This window comes from Nasonia vitripennis (genome assembly GCF_009193385.2).
Source record: "Nasonia vitripennis strain AsymCx chromosome 5 unlocalized genomic scaffold, Nvit_psr_1.1 chr5_random0002, whole genome shotgun sequence".
In the NCBI taxonomy this organism is placed as follows: Eukaryota; Metazoa; Arthropoda; class Insecta; order Hymenoptera; family Pteromalidae; genus Nasonia; species Nasonia vitripennis.
This window is the reverse complement of record NW_022279652.1, coordinates 1,919,260-1,942,047: the sequence shown is the minus strand read 5'-3', so window position 1 is coordinate 1,942,047 and position 22,788 is coordinate 1,919,260. Positions and strand designations below refer to the sequence as shown.

The 22,788-nt window shown below is 37.9% G+C and overlaps 2 protein-coding genes across 2 annotated transcripts in view; both read right to left on the bottom strand.

Annotated features, from left to right (window-relative positions):
* Positions 1 to 114: 114 nt before the first annotated feature.
* Positions 115 to 22,788, bottom strand: part of LOC116417797 (protein scarlet) — a 129,922-nt gene continuing 107,248 nt past the window's right edge. Inside the window, exon 6 of the mRNA XM_032602132.1 lies at positions 115 to 349. Within this exon, the coding sequence (XP_032458023.1) occupies positions 165 to 349 (185 nt within the window). The 3' untranslated portion in view covers positions 115 to 164. The remainder of the gene's footprint in view (positions 350 to 22,788) is intronic.
* On the bottom strand, positions 14,764 to 16,929 carry LOC116417798 (probable serine/threonine-protein kinase kinX). The gene is made up of 2 exons (XM_032602144.1): positions 15,777 to 16,929; positions 14,764 to 15,467 (listed from the first exon to the last, which is right to left on the bottom strand). Exons 1-2 carry the CDS (start codon positions 16,813 to 16,815, stop codon positions 14,884 to 14,886), a joined length of 1,623 nt encoding a protein of 540 aa, XP_032458035.1. The 5' UTR covers positions 16,816 to 16,929; the 3' UTR covers positions 14,764 to 14,883.

The window sequence follows — 22,788 nt, the reverse complement described above, 5'->3', positions numbered from 1 at the left end:
GCTCATGCAGACCCGCCTTTCGGTTGTTGCGCGCGCGCTCATCTCGCATAGTGCGGACTCCCCTTTCGCTCGAAGTTACAGCTAAATATTTTACTAATATGCTTATATTAAAAATTTGTTTTAAACAACTTTATTGTAATCGATACAGTAAAAGTATAATTACATCAAAAAAAATTTCTTGATTGACATTTTTTTAGAAGATTGTAATATCCCAGCAGATGAAATAAAATGTATAAAGCAATCATAGAATAGATATCTGCAAGAAAGCTACACTCCGAAAAATCATACAACTCAAGTACTTTTTCGCCATTTGTAATGCATGGAAAATCAGCTGTAAGGTTATTGCAGGCTGTGAACAAAAAAAAATTATTTGAACAGTATATTAATAATAGCAAGGATAATTACTTTAAAATAACAAAGTTCTTATGTAATAATCAAACATTTATTTATTTAAGAACCTCAGATTTCCAAGGCTTGCTTTATCTAAGAGAAAGTATTTTAGATTACATTAGACACATAATTCATCAGTCCAATATATATATATATATATATATATATATATATACAGTGGGTCGCAGATAAAGCGGACACAATTCTTTAAAACTGGGGAGGGGATAATTAAAGGTCAAATCACGCTCTACAAAGTTACTGTAGCCTTTTTTCCCCGAGTCGTAAGGTTTTTTTTTTACGGCAATAGGTATAATGCAACGATGCATAGAAAAAAGTTAGGTAAGGTGCCCTAAGCCCTTCCATTCGATAGGCCGTGGCAAATAATGCTTAAAACCACGATTATACGATTACCTTTGTGTTTATTCAATTTTAAATCAATTTTGAAAATTGATTTCTGAAGAGGGTATATTTCGCCGTGCAACCGAAGATGGTGGCATGCGACGGACTTCCGTACTGTTGTGACTCGAGGTGAGTACATCGTTTGCTACGTGCAAGTTATTCGATCTCCTTGGGGAAACCGCGTCGTCGATTGAAAAGTATTCAGGAGTGTTTCTCGACCATCAAAAATTGCTCCGAGTGATTTTCGACAATCAAAAAGTTCTCTCGATTATTTCTTGACGATTGAAAATGCTCTGAGTGCTTTTTGACAATCGAAAACGTTCTAAGGGTGACCGGATAGGGCCATGTTGGGTCGGGGGGGGGGGGGGGGGGGCTACTGAGGCCACGGGCGTAGGGGTTGGCTTCTCCGCGGTGGGTGGGTTCTGGGGGGCGTACTGATCCGGGATGTGGGGGGCGGGGCTTGGTCCACACACACACTTACCCACCCGTAAAATATACAAATGGAAATGGAAAAGAATGAAATACCGAAAACGGTTGCAAAAGTGCCAGCAACAAAGGAGCTTCCCAGCTCAAACCAAGTTTCTACGGACGGTATTTTGAAAGACCGGGCGGCTGTCGTCAAGACGACAAATACAGGTGTAAGTTCCCAGGAGAGTCACTGGGTGGCTGCGGGGTCCGCCCCAGCGGCAAATACCGGTGCCTCCTTGGGAACAGAAAAGTAAGAAAAGTAGTAAGGAAAAGAAAAGAAACAGGCACGCTAATAGGAAGCTAGCCTCGCGGGCGATGCTGAGGACGAAGCGTGTGGAGGACGCTCCTGGGGGTCTCAGGTTGAGACCCTTGCAGGCGCGACCGAAAGACAACACTCCGACAGCTTCACCCCGAGGAAGCTCAAGGGAGGTTTGTTGGGGATGATTCAAAAAGCTACAGCCGAGCGGTGACTATTGACTTAAAGGTGGCTATCGTTCCGGTCGACTATCCGGAAGAGCGCCTTGACGAGGATCAGAGAAAAAAGGTCCTAGAGGCCTTGGAGGGGAAGATTGACGACGCCCCGGACGGAGGCTATTTTCCAAATTTCTTGGACAATTGGTTCCAGAGGGGCGCATAGATCTTCCACTGCAAGGACCAAAAGGACAAGGAGTGGTTACTCAGTAATGCCAGTGTCCTTAGGTTTGCGAAAGCTATCTTTATTATAATTCATTATAGTTCCTCTTAGAGATATCGTTTATTTAAAATAAGGTTGTCTCTGTGTTACCATAGTACTTAAGTGATATTAATAAATAAATAATCTTTTCTACTTTTCTATTAAATCAAGCGTCATCTGATTACTAAAATAAACGGCCTGTGTCCTCATCACCTGAACCCACTCCGTTCTATGAGGCTTCTACCCGCCCCACTAGGTTAAGTTAGAATTAAGTGAGTCTGTGAGTTAAAGAGAGACGGTTGATCTGCCACGCGTGAGATTAGCCTTGAGACTCGCTTTCACCCGCGGGGTCGGCCGGGGAGTTTGACGGAGAGATTTGCTGGCTCGCTCCTTTCCTCACGGAGGGGAGATTTGTAACACGGCAAAATTATGCCGTGTAAAAACGACGTTCGACGCGGTCGGGGTAGAGCGTCTCAAGGCTACCTGTGTGAATGAGAGAGTGAAGGTGTCTAAGTGCGTCGTTTTCTTTTTGAGTGAACGACAAGAGAGGAGCAATGGCTGCGACGGACGAAAAGGACAACGCATGTTGCTGACTCGGTGAGTGAAAGATGCGAGGAGATGACGAGCAAAGTTGGCGCAGCAGCAGCGACCTTTCACCTCGACAGGGCGTTCAAATCGGCAACGCGCACTGTAAGACAGCCGATGCAGGTGGCGGAGCCCTTCGTGGGGTCTACCTACGTGAGCGTCTAATGCAGCAGGACCAGCGTGATGGCAGCTCGCCCGCATGAACGCCAGGAACAAAAGCTACAGCGTCTCGTGTTCGTAGTGACAGATGCCGCCCGAGTCAAGAGCCCTGACGACGGGGCATTGGGAGTCACTACAGGTTCCTGAGTGTTAGAGTTCACTTCACTTTCACTTCACTCAGAGTTATCTTGGTTGTCTGCGGATGAAAGGCTGTCTGTGTGCTACGAGAATTCGAATTTTGCAGCTATCTACTTCAACATCGTGTCCGCGGGGCTATCTGCGCGTACGCGCGACTGCGCGACTCGGCAACTGCGCGTGAACCGATAGTGTTGCGAGCGAGCGGACCGTTGGGTCGCGACGCGTTGACCAATTAGCGCGCGCGCGGTACGGCGGCTAAGGAAAGCAGAGTGGCGGCCGCGAGCCGCGGGCGCTCGAGCCTGGACTCGCCTGCCCCGACTGCTCCCGAACGGGCGTGCCTCAACTTCAACCTCACCCGATGTTCCAGCTAGAAGGATTTAAGGTCAGTGAATCGTTTTCCGTTTTCTTTTGCGGGTGAACGGCAGTTCTATGTTCGGTTTCGCGAACGAAAAGGTTATCTCGCGTACGCGTTAGTTACCTCCAGATCGCTGTCTTTATCTCTTTGTATTGTGTTCCGTCGAATAAAGGATTATATCGTCTATACGGGTTATATTCTCAAGTAATAAGCGAAGTGTAGAATTAAGGATTTTTAGGATTATGATAGAAGCGTAAAGTTGTAGTGTAAAAACGTAGGTTAATACTTGGCGCTGACACCTGGACGCACGAGACGTAAGGTGGTCGGGCAATTTTAGGATAACTCGTTCGGTGTTTGCGGAATTCGCGTGCGACGTAATCGTGTGAGCGAGTGAGAGACAAAAAGTGCGAGCAAGTGTGTGTGATCTGGTTGCTTCTTGAGCCTTGAGACGCGTGCGAGTCACGCGGGATATCTTTCGTGTACGGGTATTTGCTTGTCGGAGTTGTCTTTGTTCACGGGTTATCTTAGTAATTTGTACGAGTCGATTATAAGTTGTAAGAATTTAGTAAGAATATACAGTTCCGTCTGATGAACCACGTGTCTCTATTATCCCGAACCGCCCTCTCTTCTTACCGTTTTTAGGGGCTGCAGCTAGCCGAGAAAACCTCGTGCAAAAACCCTCGCGCCGGGAAACAAAGAGTAGCGAGACTCTGGCGTTCACGAGGAGCGCCTGGCGCCACCGGGTCATTTTCCAAGTCCCAATCGATGGATTGCACCATAACTAGGATAGCACGAAAAAACAAGTTACACAATGTATTTAATATTGATTGCAGAACGTCTTAGTTCTAAAATACATTAAACAAAAACAGCTGTTTCCTCACTATGACAAAGTTTATATCAAATATTTTCACCTTCGATGTATTTTCGAGGAAAGTACCGACCTCTAGTTTGCTAAGACTGCCTTGATGTTACGCCACAATGATGTTTATGGAGAAAAAGATATGCCGCGCAGGTAAAACGCCAAGCTATGCAAATTTAGAGGTTAGATGCAGTGCGAGAAGTTCAAAGCAAGAAAGATGATAGAAAATAATTGCAGCCTCCAGCGATTTATATGTCACTGTGAAGGTTGCAATTAGGAGCGTGCGACTAACTAAAATCGGAAGAGAGCCTGAAGGCAAGATTCAGCAAAAACAACTTAAATTAATATCATCCTGACGCAGTATCATCTTTGTTTATCTACTGTAGATTTATTAAACTTAACACTACGGCGCTACAGACTTGGTTTTTCATTTGCAAGCTTTATTAAAAAAGTTTTATGTAAAATTAGATTTTAAGGTTGGCGCTGCAATCGCATGAGTACGCATAAACATCTATTCGTATTTCCAAGAACTAAACGTCCAATCGAAATTTCCCTTGGTAAAATGATTTATTAAATCTCACACTAGAGCGCTGCAAGCTTGGTTTTTCATTACAAGCTTTATTTTAGAAGTTATATGTTATAGAACACGAAAATGACATCCCCTCAATAATTGCAATATTGCCAATACTTGAAAAGTTGGTAGGTTTTCCATCAGTAACTTTAATTGCCAATTTTTACCAAGATTATTTATTACCTAAATATTTATATTGGAAATGATTTATTTCTGTATGTTTCAGATAATTGTTAACATCAAAATTCGACAACGGATTCATTTAATGCTAAAAATAATTTGCATAAACATAAAAGTAATATATATATATATTACATAAAGATCAAAATATTTTACATTTTTAATAAATTTTTCAGGATAATAAAACTATTTGTTCAATTGTAGGAAAATATAGAGGTACAAAAAGCGGAAAAAGACATCAATTCAAGAATTTAAACAATAAACATCTAAAAGCGATCCAAAACAATGTGCAAACTATGTTTTTCGCAATGTTAAATGCGGCTAAAAATGCAGAAATATTATTAAAATTTGTATATTGTATTTTCTAGAAAAATTTACAAATGAAGTATATAAAGAAATGTAACTAAATACATTAGGATCAGTTAAGTAAACTTTTCATAGCCCTTATAAAATCCGTTATTCATAGAGTTTAGCTACTCTTTTGGTACTTCTCTGGGTCAATCAGCATGCAATTTTTTGTTTGCATGCACAAGTTTTAATGAGATTTATATACTTAAAAAAATACAACCAACTTTTTTCAAAAAATTTAATTTGCGTTAAATTTTAATAGCGTTTAATTTGCGTTAAAATTTAATAGCCTTTAATAGCGAAAAAATTTAATAGCGTTAATATTGTAAATTATAAAAGTATGAATATTTTCTGCTAGCCATTCACTAATGGAGGACCAATTTTATGAAGTCTGGTCAACAGTTCAAGCAGCCAAAAATATAATAAATCATTAATGCCTGCTCAAATAATTTATTAATATGACTCTATTATAATTAGACAAGCATTAGATCAAACAATAATATGGTTTTGACATCGTAGAATTAGATTTTAAGTGAGTATAAACTTTCATTAAATTTTTGGGTTATGTGAAAAGGTGTACGCATGAGTCGCCAGGAGTGACTATAGTGCGCATGCACGGCATCAGCTACAAAGCACATGTTTGCTAATACACACAAGCAGTCTTCTAATAGATAAATTTGGTTGATCAGCGGTTGGTAAACGCCGCACTATGGGCGATTCTACTTCTCAGATATAGGGAAAAATATCAGAATATTGTTTTCTGATGATGTCGAGCCGGGGCACCTATGAAAAGTACGAAATTTTAAGAAAACAATATTTTAGCTACATGTAAATGCATTAATATGCCATAAAAATGCATTTTAAAATTATTGGGAATTTTTGAGACAATCATATACTATTTTTTTATATTAATGAATGGTTTTTTTTACCTACATAACCTAAAAATTCATCTATTTCGACCTATTGTACTAAGAAACGTGAATCCGGGACTTAAAACTATCATAAATCACGGACCTCTAATTTGATTAGCTTCGAATATTATATTCTAATAATACGGCACTATATAAACAAGAAAACATGTTATTTTAAAGTATTGTAACCTACAGGAATTTTAAATCTGAGAAGTTTCATTCTGTAGCATGAAGGATTTCAAAGTTAACACACATAAAATTGTTGATAAAATAAAATATTATTATTCTCACCACATATAACGTACATAAACTGTTATATATTTATGCATCGCAAGTTTCCGGTCATATTTTTAGTATACAAGACGTGTTTCCGGGATTTTTGGACTTTTCCGGGTGTAACCGGAAAATATTATATGCAAGACAGGTTTCCGGGATCCCGGAAAAAGCCAAAGTATAGTTTCCAGGATTGCCAAAAAACTATATCCGGGATCCCGGAAAAAATCTTCTTCTATTTCCGGGATCCCGGAAAAAGTTTAACACTTTTTCCGGGATCGCAAAAAATTCTGTCTAGAATCCCGGAAAAATACTGTGCAGTTTTATAATGATTTGTTATAGTAAGTCATAAATTATTTTAACATCTTTTTTAATTATCAAACATTAAACTATTTTTTACTGATTTAGAATAATTTTTTTAGATGAAGGCCGTATTTTATAAATATTATCGAATAAAATAAAGAGAAATATAGTTTATATTAAAATGTTGGAAATTAAATGGATTAAACTTTCTATTTCCATTGAATGCCTTGTTATCCACAAATCCAATGATTATTCTTTTGAGTATTTGACCGAGAATAACGTTGTCCAGTGTATTGCCAAGAATACCTCAATGCATTGTAAATGCCTTCACCTCCACACGATTGATTGGGTGGCTTTTATAAGTGCATTAGCATGAGCTAGTATAACACCTGAACTTTTTTTAACTCGACGCACAATCAGTGAAGCTTCCTTAATGCGTATAGTAAATTTATCATCATCTGTAAAATCCATCAAACAAAAAGCATCCTTACTCCTAACCAATCGTAATCGCAGTTCAACACCATTTAACAGAAATTTATTTTGATTAAAAACATCGCAATGCAAATGACCGAGTAAATCGACAGTTTTACCATTCTGGGTAAAATACTGACGGTTACACTGACCAATATTTGCATTTACATCAGTACGCTTGGTATTGGGAGGCGCTGCCCATTTTCCAGGGGTATCCGCATACCAGAGTCCACTCGTGAGATGTGATTCCATACTACTCTTTGAATAATTTAACAGTGTTTCGATGTAAGCTCGGTAAGGATAAGCATTGTTTGGTGGTGAAACCAATTTTTGATTAAAGAAAACGTCTATTTGGTTAAATAGCGAATGTAACGTGTTATTTATTGCTGCTACCTTCGGATACTCTGTAGCTTTAGCTGCTTCTGTTATTTCAACATTTGACTCTATCTGCATACGAATGCTTAGCATTGTGTGTGCAAGATCGAGATAATCACTACCAGCTGGAACGACGAATTCCAACGGTCCATCGTCTGTTAGCGAAGAAACTGGTTTATAATGTATAAATTGAGAGCTTTCCACCGAAGTCTGTGTAGGTGGTAATGTAAATAAATCTAATTCTGACTTCATGCATTCGCATGAGTTTGAGTGTAGAAAAGCCATATTAAATAATATCTATGTAGATCCAAAAATATCGCTCACACTGCGTTGTTTTCTCTTCTTCCTTGTCTTATTCTTACCCGCTTTCTTTTTCGTAGATTTGCGAACACTGACACGGCTCTTCTTCTTCTTCTTCTTTACACGGCCACTTTTACTGCTGATGCCTACAGCTGAACTGTTCTTGGACGATTGACGCTTCCGCTTTTTAGCGCGTATGTTATATCCTGATCCCTTCATCATAGCGGCAATTTTATCAGCGGCTTTATGCTTAAGATTTTTACCGGACTCACGCATGCGCATATTTACAGCTTGTTTAAAATTGCTTCCGTGATTTCCCACATCATCTAGTATATGCATTCCTGCTCTGATAGCTTATTTTCCAACGGCTTTAGCACCACTCGTGATGTAAGGTAAAACTCTTCGAAATAATTCACTCAAAAAGCTGCCGATTCCACCATGACCTCGCTGATAAGTTGAACCTGCAAACACTCGACGTACTCCTCCTCCACCATCACCACCACCGATTTGATCGGCATAGTATTCTGCGTAGTAAGCCATTTTTTTTCTCAGAGAATGCGCTTGAAATGTAGTGTTACGGTCAACGTCCCGTACTCGAATGGTATATGATTCCCATTTTCATCTCTTATATCTATTATTATATTCTGAAATGTGTTATTTAACAAAGGTAGATAAATTCCCGGTGCAAATTGTTTGACCACTCTCGCACCAAATTTATATTTTGAATTATCGAGTGTTACTATGCGCAAAAGGGATGCTTGAATGTCACCGACTGTGTACGGAATACAAATATCTGAGTAAACGAAATATTGATCAGCTATCGCTCTAGCCAAACAACCAGGTCTGTTTCCTACCAATGTTGCATTTTTTTTTTCGACTCTACAGATGGAATCATGGGTATAAATTCCTGATTTCTATATTTTTCATTCTCAAAGCCAAATATTCGTTTGACCTTTTCGCTCAAGCTGAAAAAATGAGTTTCCTTACATTCACACTTTTTATGTAAATTGTAATAACCACTTTTTTCCTTTGCCTGTTCAATACGTAAGTGAGATTCAGGTATATTGTTTATAGCTTCTGTGAGATTGTTGAGATTCTCGTAAACACCTGGTGGAAATATTGCATCGTTGTGTTTGTCGTTTGTCCAATCCGGTAAATATTCAGATATGTCTCTCTTTCTTGCAACTGCTATTCTACGTGCGTTAACAAACTTTATATTACATTCGTGTTTCTGAATATGCATCATCGTGCATGGTATGCTGATTTCCGTGAGAGCAACACTCCACTTACCATGCAGACGTACTTCGTGCGATAAGTGCGTGGTGAAGCAAGATGTTGTATTTTCAGAAAAATATTTCATACTACTGTTAATCGGTAATATCAAATAAAATTCGTCCTCAGCCATGTTTAAAGTGTAACGATTTCGCTTGTTTTAATCCACGAATTAAATTTATCAGGATAGCCAAGCCACTTTACAAAAACTTGTTTTTTAACATCACGTCCCCTACTCTTGATCACACGTTCCACTTTGAATTCCTTATTTTGTGACAAACGATCATCGCCAACTCGAGCTAGTTCTTCGGGATAAAAAAATCCGTCGATTATTTCACCTTCTAAATCAGTCAATTCATAGGTAAACAGATTTTGACGACGTGAGACACGGGTAATCTTAAAGATCTCTTCACTGTAATTCTTTTCGTAACCTTTATCGAAGGTGCCTTTCAACCGATTGATGCGAACATGATCACCCACGCTGTATATATGTGCTCTAGACTTTTTTCTCTGACTAAGAGCTCTTTTTTCTAAATTTTTTCTTGCCACAACTGCATTACGAATATTTACAACTGCCGGAACCATTTTAGTACCACTATGCATAGTGTGATTATACGCGTAAACGATATTTTCAATAACATCGATATACCTATGAGTATTTTTGTGAGTAAAATATCTGAACATACGTTCTTTGAGCGTGCGATTTAGACGCTCGACGACGGCTGCTTTAACATCGGGATTACGTGCTACTCGAAAATTAATCTTGTGTTGTTTTATATAATTTTGAAAATCTGATCCGACAAACTCTTTGCCTCGATCAGTTTGTATAAGAATTGGGCGTCGCCCATCGGCTCTTTTTAAGATTTTGTCGAAAGCAGCTACAATACTTTTTGTACTTTTGTCACGTAAAGGCTCGAACCAAGCATATTTACTGAGAACATCTATGACAACAAGTAAATACGCAAAATTATCGTTATACGTTTTGAGAGATTGCATGTCACACAAATCCATTTCCCAACAATCATCCACATTAGTGACATTGTACATCAATCTAGGAAATTTTCGTCTAATAGGTTTGTGTAGTGTGTATGCATCTTGATTACTTAACCACTCATCAACCTCGCTTTTCTTCTTCTTATTTTTACCATTGATTCGTAACAGATTACGTGTACCAGCGTATCCAGTCTCGTGTCTAGTGTCAAAGTATTGATTTTCATAAGACATGTTAAATTTTATAAGCCAGCCACTTGTTGTCTGCTTTTTGCGGTATGGATTTTTTCTTATTCAAACGTGCACTATAGCGTTGTGCGGCCGCGAGTCTAGTACCTTGTTCCAAAGTCTGAACGCTCTCGGAATTATTTCTCTTGGTTGAAAGAATTTTGTTTAATGCACGTTTCAAACTTTCACTAATTTTTATCACCTCTGGATTACTTATTAATTTGGGTGGAGTGTCAGTTGTTGCTATAAAATTAGCTAATTGAAATCTTCCTACAGGTTCTTCAACAGGTCTACTCTGTACCACGTCTTCTAGTAAATCTATAATATTTGAGTGTGGTATAGCTTTATCATCAATGCTAACTGTACCTGAATTATCCCATTTAATACGATGCGATGCTGATTTCCAATGTTGAAGCAATAAACGTGCTTTTCTCACATAACCCTTGGAAATGCTTGCAAGTATCGCTTCATCGGACAATGGACTCGATATATCTTCATTTTCATGCTCTACATCAAGTATATTTGCATCTGATAAAAGTACCTGACGTTCCAAATTTTTAAAATGAAGAAATCTTCTTAAAATTTGTAAATATTTTTGACATTTTTCACGTTCATCGGTGATACTTTTTGAAAAAAGTATATTGTGCATCTCAGCATCGAGACGACTTAAATTATCACCCTTTGTCTGTATCGTTGGCTCTAAAGCATTACTCGACTCTTCTACTATATGTTGTTGTTGTTGTTGTTGTTGTTGTTGTTGTTGATGCTGTTGCTTCGTTACTCTCTCGTATGTTTCCTCTGGTACAATGACCATTTTACGAGCGTGCTCCATATTTTAATTTCCAGAGACTCCAAATATTTTTGACACAAGTGCACCTATAATTGGTGCAAGTAACATTGATAAAAAAGCACCACCGTTTTGAATAAGGACGCGTTTCTTTTTTTCCACTCTTTTTCACTGTTATTACTACTGGATTTATTTAATAATTTTCTCAAGACACTTTTATGTTTTTTTAACTCTGACTTGTGTGAGTTTTTTTATTTTAACGACTCATGCATTTTAGTTCTTCTGATAGTTTTGAATTTTAAGCTTATTTTACTACATTCATCATTCATTTTTTCAGATTCGTGATCTTCGTTTGCAAAGGCATCGTTAATCAAATTCTTAATGCTATCAAAATTAATTTTTACACCGTTTGAGAAGTTTAATGAAATACCTTTTACTTTACAACATTCAATTTTATCATCTTTATTGGGTGTTACAGCTGTGTAAGCGTAAAACTTTGGTCCTCCCGAAACAAAATTACTTATATACGTATTCTCACCATAACCACAAAGTTCATCTGTCATATCACCTAGTTTAGAGCCAATAAAAGGTTTATACTCATCCGGAGCATCGTCATGCGAAACAAATATACAAGAATCTGTGTCATAATAAAGAACACGATCACCCAACCTTCTCAAGTAATTATATAGTTCTAAACGTGCTTGAGCAGTGGTGTAAGCCGCAATCACGACACTCGTATGCGGGGCAGGAGTGACAGCCTCATCCTTGTATTGCCAATTGACGTACAGTATCTCATCATTAATTGCTAGTATATCATTAACATCTCTTTCCGGACAAGTAAGAAGTTTTAAAAGAGATTCACGTGATTTTACAATTTCAGTTTGTTTCAAATTACTCCGTTGTCCAAACTTACCCCAAAACGAATTTAAGCAGAGCTTAGCAACAGCTCGTAACCCTGAATTTTTTTCAATATTATTTTTATCCAAAGTTATACCCTCATCGAGTCTATACTGTTCAATGTATTGTAATTTAGTTGCTTCATCAGTACACCATGAGGGCCATCCGCTAGCCTCTTGCTTGATTTTTAAGCAAGTATTTACGTATTTAGCAAAAAGACCTCCGCTACCATCAATTTGATTATATTGTGTCATCTCATATTGCCAAATAATATAAATTTTCGTAATACTGTAACCGAGTTTAACAGCTTTACGCAACTCATCAGCAACCCAGGTGCCCGTGAATTCACGCATTTTTGGGTCTTCGTGATTGCAGTCACACTGCTGCATTTCTTCGCAGCATGAGCGGCAAAGAGCAAAAAGAAGACGTCCGTGCATTTTAATTGGTAAGAGTGGAATGTGCAGGTCGCGCGGTGGTAAGATACTACATTTAACTAATCCTTCAATATTGTTGAGATTATTGTTATTCTCCTGCGTTAATTCGTTGCAGTCTTCACCAATTAAAATTCGCGGATGTCCTACGGGAAATCGACCTCTTTTACACACGTACGGATAAAGAGAGCATATATCTGTATATTGAATTTTTTGGTTATTTCCGATCGTGTACTCAGTAACTATATTCTCCGTTCTACCTCCAAAAAAAGCATCGCGCAGATTCAACGTTATACGACTCATAAGAGGATGCTGTGTTACATATTCATAGATTTCGCGATTCTCTGCTTTTATCCGATCAAAAGTACATTCCCATATCTCTCGAACTTCGTAACCCAGGGCTTTTATTTTTTGAATTTTCCGAAAAGTATTCTCGTACGACTCATCCATAGTTCTACCGTATGAGATTATTTTATCTCGTCGTTTATTAAAGAAAATAGGGCAACCGTGTGTGTAACAGCCTTGATATTCTAAGACAATACCTTTAGCATTATCATTTTCTGGAGGTAAATAGCCATCTACACGAAACCCTTCTGGAAGCATAAATTTACGTGCTCTACCCGCGTGTATGATTTCCCGACCAATCTCACGTTCACACTGTAACAGCCACTGTATTGACTTTTGTGAATGATTATCAGCGCGTCGATATCCACCTGCTGTAATGATACCGATAGTTTTTTCGCGTAAGAAATTTTTTCTATACACAATGGAGCATGCAGAAGCTATGGTCGTTGCCTCTGTAAACGGACAAGTATTCCCGCACTTAATGAAAATTTTCCGAAAAGCCATGCATGCAAGTCATAAAATTTCTACATCCATACGGCAATAATCGAGTATTTCACGTTGAAAATCAAACTCATAAGTATTTCCGTTCTCCTCATACCATACAATAAACTTTTCCCTCTCAGACGTCGACATGACATTAGGCGCATAGAACGATGCTTCGGGTAAAGCGCCAACATAATTTTGATTATCTAAAGTATTGAATAGATGAGGAAAATATCCCTTTTTGCTAACTGTCGGTAGAGAAAAGGTTTGTGGTAAAGCACTTAATTTCATGTGAAAATAGTTTAAGCTATCAATAAATTTTGTTCGCCCGCATTGAAGCATAATTATATTTTGTCCATTCAATATTACGTTCGGTACTATTGAGGTATTTTCAACGATTTCTCTCAAAATAAATTGCGCATCAAAACCAAGAGAGTTATGAGCAATACAAATTATTTGACCGAAGGTAGTTTTCTCGCGTACTGTCAAACCTATTAATTGTTTAACTGGATCATCGCGAAATATATGCTCTCTTACACCACACGTATGGCATAGTATATTTATATTTTCATCATCCATGCAATCATCGCAAACCTGTTGTACAACACATAGATTTGGAATGTGTATTTTTATCTCTGTATGTTCACGATAAGCAGAATCTTGACGCGTCTCAAAGTCATAAAAAATAAATAAGTTTTTCTTTGGGGATTTACGATTAATCTGCACGTTAACATTACGTCCAATGGGTTGAATATAACAGAGCTGATTTACATCATGTTTTTCGCGACATAAATTGCACCAATTGATTCCACACTCGTGCTTTGACTTGTAGATATTAATTCGTTTGCAACACATATTACAAACTTTTACTACATCGCATATTTTTTTATTATTTTTTTTGTATGACCCATTTATTTTGTGACGGTCGAAACATATTTGTCCGTAAAATTCTCGGTTACATTCTACACACTTGATAATATCTATATTAGAATTACACGTTGGCGCACAAAAAAACCTGTCACATTTGGCTGTGCATCTATGCTCATCTACGTATCTATAGTTTTTATTACAATGTTCGCAGAAAAAACGATTGCGTGCAGCACCGGTTAAATTTAATATTGCATCGAAATGACGCCTTCGCGCGTCGTACAAAAGATTTATAACGTCAAAAAAATTTGAATTTAACAGAGGTCTTCCATCGTAAAAGGGCGGTTCTCCACTTCCAAAAGATAAACTATCGTATATTACAATAGCGATATTTTTTGCAACATAATACCGCTGATACGTCTCTATTTCTCGTATACCGCACCCGTTTGCAGGAATTACGACGTTTGCATTAATAGTAAGGAGCTTTGCGCGCTCTTTTTGCATACCACGTCTGCTATCTCTGACAATATTCCAAGTATCAATGACTTCGTTTGAAAATAATTTTTTATACATCATATAAGCCTCCCCGACAATTAAAGCTCTTGGCAAGCATAAATTATCGTTATTTCTTATAGATACAACCGATCTCTGAGCTAAGCTGTCAACATTTATCCTCTTTCTATTCTATGTATATTCTAGGTATATTAACAAGTGTTAATGTTAGAATAAAGCTCTCATCTATTTGAAAATCCTCATTACTCTGAGCTAATCCGCTTATTAAATTCCATAAATCATTGTAAAAAAATTATGTACTAATCGTAAAGATCACTCACCCGGGCCTCGTGCAAAATTTAAACTTCTAACGGAGACGCCAATCATGTCGTTTTCATTACATAATGAAATTATATAAGAATAATTATCGCGAATAACTAACTCCAACCAAACTATCGGATTTATAGATCCATCCTTCGGTGGAGATCTTATTTTTAGCACAATACGTCTACCTTCTATTTTATACTTAGATATATAATGCGAATTTTGTTGGAAAATATCAAAACGATTACCAGGAGGCTGGATATCCTCATCTCCTTCCTCATCGACTCCTTGATAATTCATATTATCGTCTGTTTCGCTTCTCTCCTCATCCTCCTCGCTAATCTCCTCCTCCGCCTCCTCATTCTCCTCACTGGGCTGATTATCCTCTTGTTCGTAGTCAGACAAATCATCATTATTGCTGCTTAAATTTTCAATTCTTCTTCTTTGTCCTCTACCAACTTGAATAGAAAAATCACTTTCATCGGCCTCGTAATCCTGCGATTCTACAGAAGTATTGGTGTTCGAAGATGATGTAGATAAGGGAAAAATGGTTGTAGAAGAAGAACAAGATGAATCGTCAGAGTGATTATGTTCTGAAAAAATTTATTGAATACAAAATATTTGAATACCCTATTTTACACTTTCTTATTTTCAAATTATTCTTCTGGTGGTCCTGAAAAACTCTGTCCCAGGCGATTAAACACTTCAGGTAAATTTTCAGTGTCTAACAGTATGGAATTTTTATCTTTACTCTTACACATTACGATACGCATGATATCTTGTTTCAAAGCCCTGGGGTACTTAGCAAATCCTTCGAGACCACGTCGAATAACTTAAATAATATTTAAAAATAAGAATTTATTTCAAGAAAAATGTATATTTAAATACAGCATAATACTCACGTTCATTAATTTGACGATCTCTTGGATTTCCCTGGTTAAAAAAATGCTCGGTGACCAATCCTCCAGCGCTTCTTCTTGTGTACCGCATTTCTTCGGGTTCTACTGGCCGGGCCAAAAAGTCGAGGATTTGTTGCCGTCTTTTGACACATGGATACTGCGCATACTCAATAATATTCTCGCTTTCATCAGCTGCTCGTTCCATCAAGCGCTGTAGAATATTATTAGCAGCAGCTGTTGGCTCTATACATGTGGCAAGAAGGTGGTCAACATTAACCATGCGCTGAGAATCCCTATTGGCAGGTACATCTTCAGCCTCTTCCGCTCTAGTATCGTGCTCATTCTGCGCTCTCTCTACTGCTTCATCTTCCTCCTCCTCCTCCATCGCCTCATTCACCTGAAGACGCACCGCTGCAGGCGCCGCAGCCACCGCTGCTGTTGCTTCTCTCCTTACGGCTTCGCTCTCCTCCGCCCGCAACTCCTCTCCGTGTGCATCGGCAGCGCTCACCCCCACCATTTCAGCCGGTACAAACTGTACATCGGCTACAGCATTCAGCGCTTGCGCTGCATCCTCCTCTTCCGTCTCACTTGCCTCTCTTTCTTCCTCCTCCACCTCCTCCTCCTCCTCACCTTCATCCGATGACGTAGGTTCAACATATTCACTTGATGTGTATTCTGTAATATTATCATCATCTTCATCAGAGGTTATGTCGGCTAACAAATTTTCTAACGCTGAAATGTAAAACAATTTTATGTTAAAAATACAGAGCTTACTTTTTATAATAAACGTTATATGTATTCGAAGGTAGTGATGCATACAGCACATGAATATTAAAATCTCTTTGATGTCGAATGAATTAAAACAAAATATTAACCGATATTTGATTACACATTTTTTTAATAAAAAAAAGCAAGAAGTATTGTGAGAAAAACAGTTGTTTAAAAAAGTATTCTCACTGTCATAGAATATAGCGGATGTATATTCTTTGATTTTATAATTATACGTTATATTACTGTAATGATAAAGAGATACGCATCGCATGCTATGTAATATGACAGATGTAAGAAGCTAATATCCCTAGCGCTGAAGCAGACGACTTGAAAACACTAGGCGTCATACGTAGCAGTCGACGCGTTCTACGGCAAGAGCAGACGACACTGCGTTACGAATGTGTGTATGCGCGCGCGCGAGTGAATGAAACAGAGCTTGTAGCAGCAGTAGCAGACGACGCTATCAGCTGTGGCACCGTTTACCTCGTTGCCAAGTATAAGTGCTGTTTGATTTTTATTAATGACAACGCGATATAGTGCAGAAAAATTGCAATCACTAAAAATGTACTCACCATTATTCTCCTCGAATGCTGTCATTAACCGCGTCAACACAGGTAAATGCGCAAAATTCTGTTGCATACAAAATTCTGCTGCGCATCACACAGCTAAATTGCATTTTTTAAAAATGCGTCTATGAAGCTGTGCAATTTTCCGTGGCCCATAGCATCGTAAAAGATGTGAAAACTCGCGGCATAATTGGCACGCTACCATGCGTTTCACGCGTAGACACCAGCTTCTTGTACACCTGCGTCTAACAACACTATTTGCTTGAACATTGCCCGCGATGCGAAGCACTACACTGCGTAAAGACTCCTCGGCTACGTTATACATGCTTGCGAGCTCTTGATTTAATGCAACTACTCTCATGACTACTGAGCTCCTGAGGTCAACGTAGGGTTTATATAGTATAAAAAACGTCTTGCTAGTGGGGGGATGTGTGGACTCGCGCAACAGTATAAAGCACAAAAAATAACATCCTGTGATAAGTTTTGCCTCAGCTTTATCATTCGCGAGTATCAAAATTTCGCCGAATGTCACTTACACGGTAAGAGGATCGACTGATTAATAGGTATTATAATACCTACGCTCTCACGGGTCCAAGATGCATAACAATCTGAAATAATGATACCGTCGACGATTCTCGCACGATACAAGGCGGCTGAAAGCAATGCTCTATCATCCATAGCATTCGACTTCCTGTGCAAGCGATGACCATAGCGATTCTCATACAAGCAGTATCAAATATACGGCTCCTAGGATCCACGTGTTAATTACATTTGAGATTACTCTGAACCGTTGTTTTGTCACACTGATCCATTTTTTCCGCGCATAGGTATCGACTGTAAAGACTCTTGCCGCCGAGTAGATACTAAAAATATCAAGTTCACGCTTAGAGCAGTCGAGAGTCAAAGATCATGCTCTCTCTCTCTCTCTCTCTCTCTCTCTCTCTCTCTCTCTCTCTCTCTCTCTCTCTCTCTCTCTCTCTCTCTCTCTCTCTCTCACACACACACACACACACAATCGTAAAAAAAGTATCCCGTGTTCGTCGAGCAGCAAGCAGTATCAAACGTGTATAGTTGTTTTGTCACACTAATTCATCTCCGCTGTATAGGTATAGCCTCCTAAGACTCATGGCGACAAGTGGATACTAAAAAATATCAACTTCCTGCGAAGAGCACTTGAGACTCAAAGGTTATGCTCTCTCGCGCTCGTAAAAAGTATCCCGTATCCGTCAAGCATTTCGCTGCACAACGCGTCAGCCAGCTCGTTCGGGTATCGGGTGTACGAGCACACGTGCGGTATCGAACAATAATCAGCACAAGTCTAAATTTTTCTCCTTCGTCCCTCCTTCTCCTCCTAGGCCCTACAGATGACTGCTTCGACTACAGTCGTCAGTTCCAAGTTGATCGTAGTTCCACTAGGATGTCTGTGAAAAGTGTTGTTTTACGTCAGTTGGAGGAGAAAAGCTCTCTCCTAAAATCACGGATGGAGCGTACGTCGCGGCTCATACAACAGCACCGCGACACGTATGCTGCGCTGTATGATGAGCGTGAAGAAATCAAACGCACGCTGCACATCATGAAAAGTTGACCTTGCATCGGCCCCGTCAATTACTACATCCCTAAGCTTGGGGATGTATGTGAAGTGTGTGCGCGGGTGATGAAGCGGATGACCGGTGGACACGGTGGACGTACTGCACGGAGTGCAGGGCGCGACGCTGTACGACGTGCAGTAGAAGAGAGCTGTGGTTTTGCAGCGTAGGAACAGAGAAGAGGGAGGAGACGGAGGTGGTTGCTGAGGAGGTGATGCAGCAGCAGGAGGTTAGTTAGTTAATAAGATGAATATCTTATGTTTGTCACAATAGATTAATTATGTGTATCTTTACAGGTGGTGCATGCCGATGAAGATGCTACTATGCTAGATCTTGTCAAAAGAGAGGAGCAGCAGGAGGAAGCAGAGTTGCAGCAGGAGGAAGCGGAGTTGCAGCAGGAGGAAGCGAAGGGTGATGAAGTCGATACGGAGATTGATATAGGCGAAGAATTTTGTCAGTTCGACTCACCTGCATCTCCCGACAACATAGCTGACAGGGGAAAGCTTGTCATCGTGAAGATAGAGGCGAGTGCTGAAGAAGAGACAATCGACGTCGTATCGTGAAATTTTGTGTTTATGTGCGTGAGTGTATAGCGAACGCGTAAGTTTTATCACTAATTATATTTACCCGTGTATGTGTATGTGTGTGTGTGAGAGTGTGTGCGTAAGAGAGAGAGAGAGAGAGAGAGAGAGAGAGAGAGAGAGAGAGAGAGAGAGAGAGAGAGAGAGGAAGAGTGTGTGCGTAAGTGAGAGAGAGAAAGAGAGAGAGAGAGAGAAGTAAAGCTTGTGCGTGAGAGAGAGAGAGAGAGAGAGAGAGAGAGAGAGAGAGAAGTAAAGCTTGTGCGTGAGAGAGAGAGAGAGCGTGTGCGTAAGAGAGAGAGAAGGAAAGCTTGTGCGTGAGAGAGAAGGAGAGATGGAGAGAGAGCGTGTGTGTAGGAGAGAGGGAGAGATGGAGAGAGAGCGTGTGTGTAGGAGAGAGGGAGAGAGAGAGGAAGAGCATGTGCGTAAGAGAGAGAGAAGGAAAGCTTGTGCGTGAGAGATAGAAAAAGAGAGGGAGAAAGGAGAGCTGGAGAGAGCGTGTGTGCGTGAGAGAGAGAGAGAGAGAGAGAGAGAGAGAGAGAGAGAGAAGGAAAGCTTGTGCGTGAGAGAGAAAGAGATAGGGAGAAAAAGAGAGCGTGTGCGTGTGAGTAAGAGAGAGAGAGAGAGCGCAGTGTAAGAAGCTAGTGTCCCTCGTGCATTAGCAGACGATACGATTGTGTGTGTGTGTGTGTGTGCTCGCGTAAGTGTACGTATGTGTACACATTTGTGATTGGATTTATATTGTTTATGATAATTCGAATAATAATATTTTTTATAATAAAAACCATTATACATTGTAAGAAATAATTTTTTTATTTACTAACTTGGTGTGTGGAGACAAATGACATCATTACTATTGTATCCTTATCTTATCATTGTAAACAAATAATTTAGTTAAGGTATTGTTTGTTTACATAAATAATTAATTAAAATTATCTATATTACATGTAATAAAGATAATTTTAATTACTTGTTATAAACATGATACCTTATCTTTATTACTTGTTTACATTGATAAGATAAGGATGCGCCAGTGATGACGTCATTTGTTATGTCTCCCCATACCGGCTCACTTACTACTCGCGTAACTTTTTTTAATTTTGAGCCAAGAGATTAGAAATTAATACCATACTTGACGCTTAGAAAATATTTCTTAAGCTTTAGAATAAGTAATTCTAAATCTATCGTCTTATCTCTCAAATGTCTATAATATTAGAATAATAGATTTACAAGGATCAATCTTGCGATCATAAATAGTTCGAAGGCTATAACAGCAAGATGAACTACTTGTCGTAAGATTGTTAATATTTTCATTACTCTGCCTGTACCAGAATAGATTTAGCGTTTACAAGCTTTATCGGCAGTCTATTGCAAGGCTTCAAAACTTACTGTGAACCAAGTGACTGGTATGCTTAAGCCTTTGGAACGAAGCTTTATCACTAAGATTTTATTATTCTAAATCTATTATTTGTCTTTATTAAGTCCTAAATCAATAGGATAAACGATTTAGAAGTGCTATATTTCACCACGGTTAACAAAAAGCCTGCTACTACAAAAAAGAGAGCCGTCTCTCAAATTTGAAAATTCTTAATTTTTTTCCGTACATGAAAAAATTTTTATAGCACAGTGTGGCTAAAATCCGCTGTTAAGTCACGCCTATCTGTGACTAAAGTATTCTTTTTTTGAACCGCGTTTACCACACTCGCTACGCTTGTGTGCTGAACTTACAGCGCAAATAAATTAAGTTGCACTCTTAATAGGCGCCTTAAAATTATGTTTATCCTTCAAAAAACATTCTTGATGAATTAATAGGGTGTATATTCATCAATTTCTAAAATTTTTCAAATAATGTTAATGTAGAGCAGGATCATTGACGCAAAAAGTAAGGTTATGTGAACAAATCATAGTGGGGAAAATATTCTACCGATATTTTCTCTAGAATTCATTTCTGATTTATCGGGGTTTTTGTCTAGATTCTAACCTGGAAACTTGGTAAACTGAAAAAATCTCGGTAGCTTTTAGCTGATAATCGTGCCAAAACGTCAGCTGATTATCATGTGATTTCAGCTTAATATTTTTATTAAAGCTGATAGTTATAAATATGTGTTTATATCCCAAGCGGAAATGATCTTCTATAATAAAAGTTTTAAAAAGTTTATAACTAATATTAACAGAATATAAAGTCAGGAATTGAGACTTTTATAAAAGTTAATTAAAACTGTCAAAATTAGTTTTATACTTTTATAAGTTAATTGGGTCGTAGTAAAAATGTAATTCTTTGATCAGTAAAAAAAAGTAAATAACTGTTAGATACTATTATAAATTTTTAATAATTTTTACTAATTATTACTAATTGAAAATAATAATTATTTGTATTTTGAAATTTTCGTATTAATCAAATTTGTTTCTTCCCAAAAGTAAATATTTATAAAACATTTAAAACTAAAAATATTTATTATAATTAAATAAAAAAAATTTATAAATGATAATAATTTTTTATAGATTGATTTTATGGTTACACGGCGTAGCCTAAAAATGTAAATAAAAGTTTATAACTGTTGTAAACTTTTTTTGATTATTTATAATAGAATAATACTGTTGATAAGTTTTATAAACTATTATTATAGTCTCAAATCCTACTTTTATTAGCAGTTATAAACAGTTATAAACTTTTTTTAAAAATTATGAAAAATGATATATTATTATAATTATTTGCAAAGTTTTCTTACGCTTGGGATGAGATAAAATGTTGAAGATAATCAGGTGATAATCATCAAAAATTTGTAACCCTTAATATATTTATTCTAAGTTGTTTAAAATAAGTAAAATTTATAAAATTCACATAATGAGGGTCAATACTGGTGTTACCATCAGGATGATAACACGAAACCTCTGGCTGTGAGCTCCAACATTATTATTTTTTAACTTCGTTTTCGTGTTATCATCCTGATGATAACACCAGTATTGACCCTCATTATGTGAATTTTACAAACTTTACTTATTTTAAACAACTTAGAATAAATATATTAACATTTTATCTCATATAAACACATATTTATAACTATCAGCTTTAATAAAAATATTAAGCTGAAATCACATGATAATCAGCTGACGTTTTGGCACAATTATCAGCTAATCATCAGCTGATTATCAGTTGATTATCAGTTGATTGTCATCTGATTTTTTTCAGTAGGGAACAGCCGCTTCCGGAGTAACACAGTAAAAATTACCGGACTTTACAGCAAAAACGGCAGGGTTTTATTTTCAGTATAGGCCCAATAATTCATTTGAGATTACACATGATAAATTGATTTTATAAATACGAAAATTTTTCATTTTTTTTTGTATTTTTGTTACGTAATTTTAATATGTACTTTGATCATATACTTTTGTTACATGCTTAACGAATAAATGGCAGTCCCAATTTTGTAAATGCCGAAATACATATTTTTGCTGTACGAAAAAAATACATACAAAAATTACACCGGCACACAAAATAAAAAAAGATGTCCGT

Excerpts from the sequence above, each read along its gene's own strand:
- LOC116417798 (XM_032602144.1), bottom strand. The coding sequence starts at position 16,815 with ATGCGATGCGTATCTCTTTATCATTACAGTAATATAACGTATAATTAT. Across the intron at positions 15,468-15,776 it reads AGATCGTCAAATTAATGAAC|AACATAATCACTCTGACGAT; the intron begins GTGAGTATTATG and ends AAATTTTTTCAG.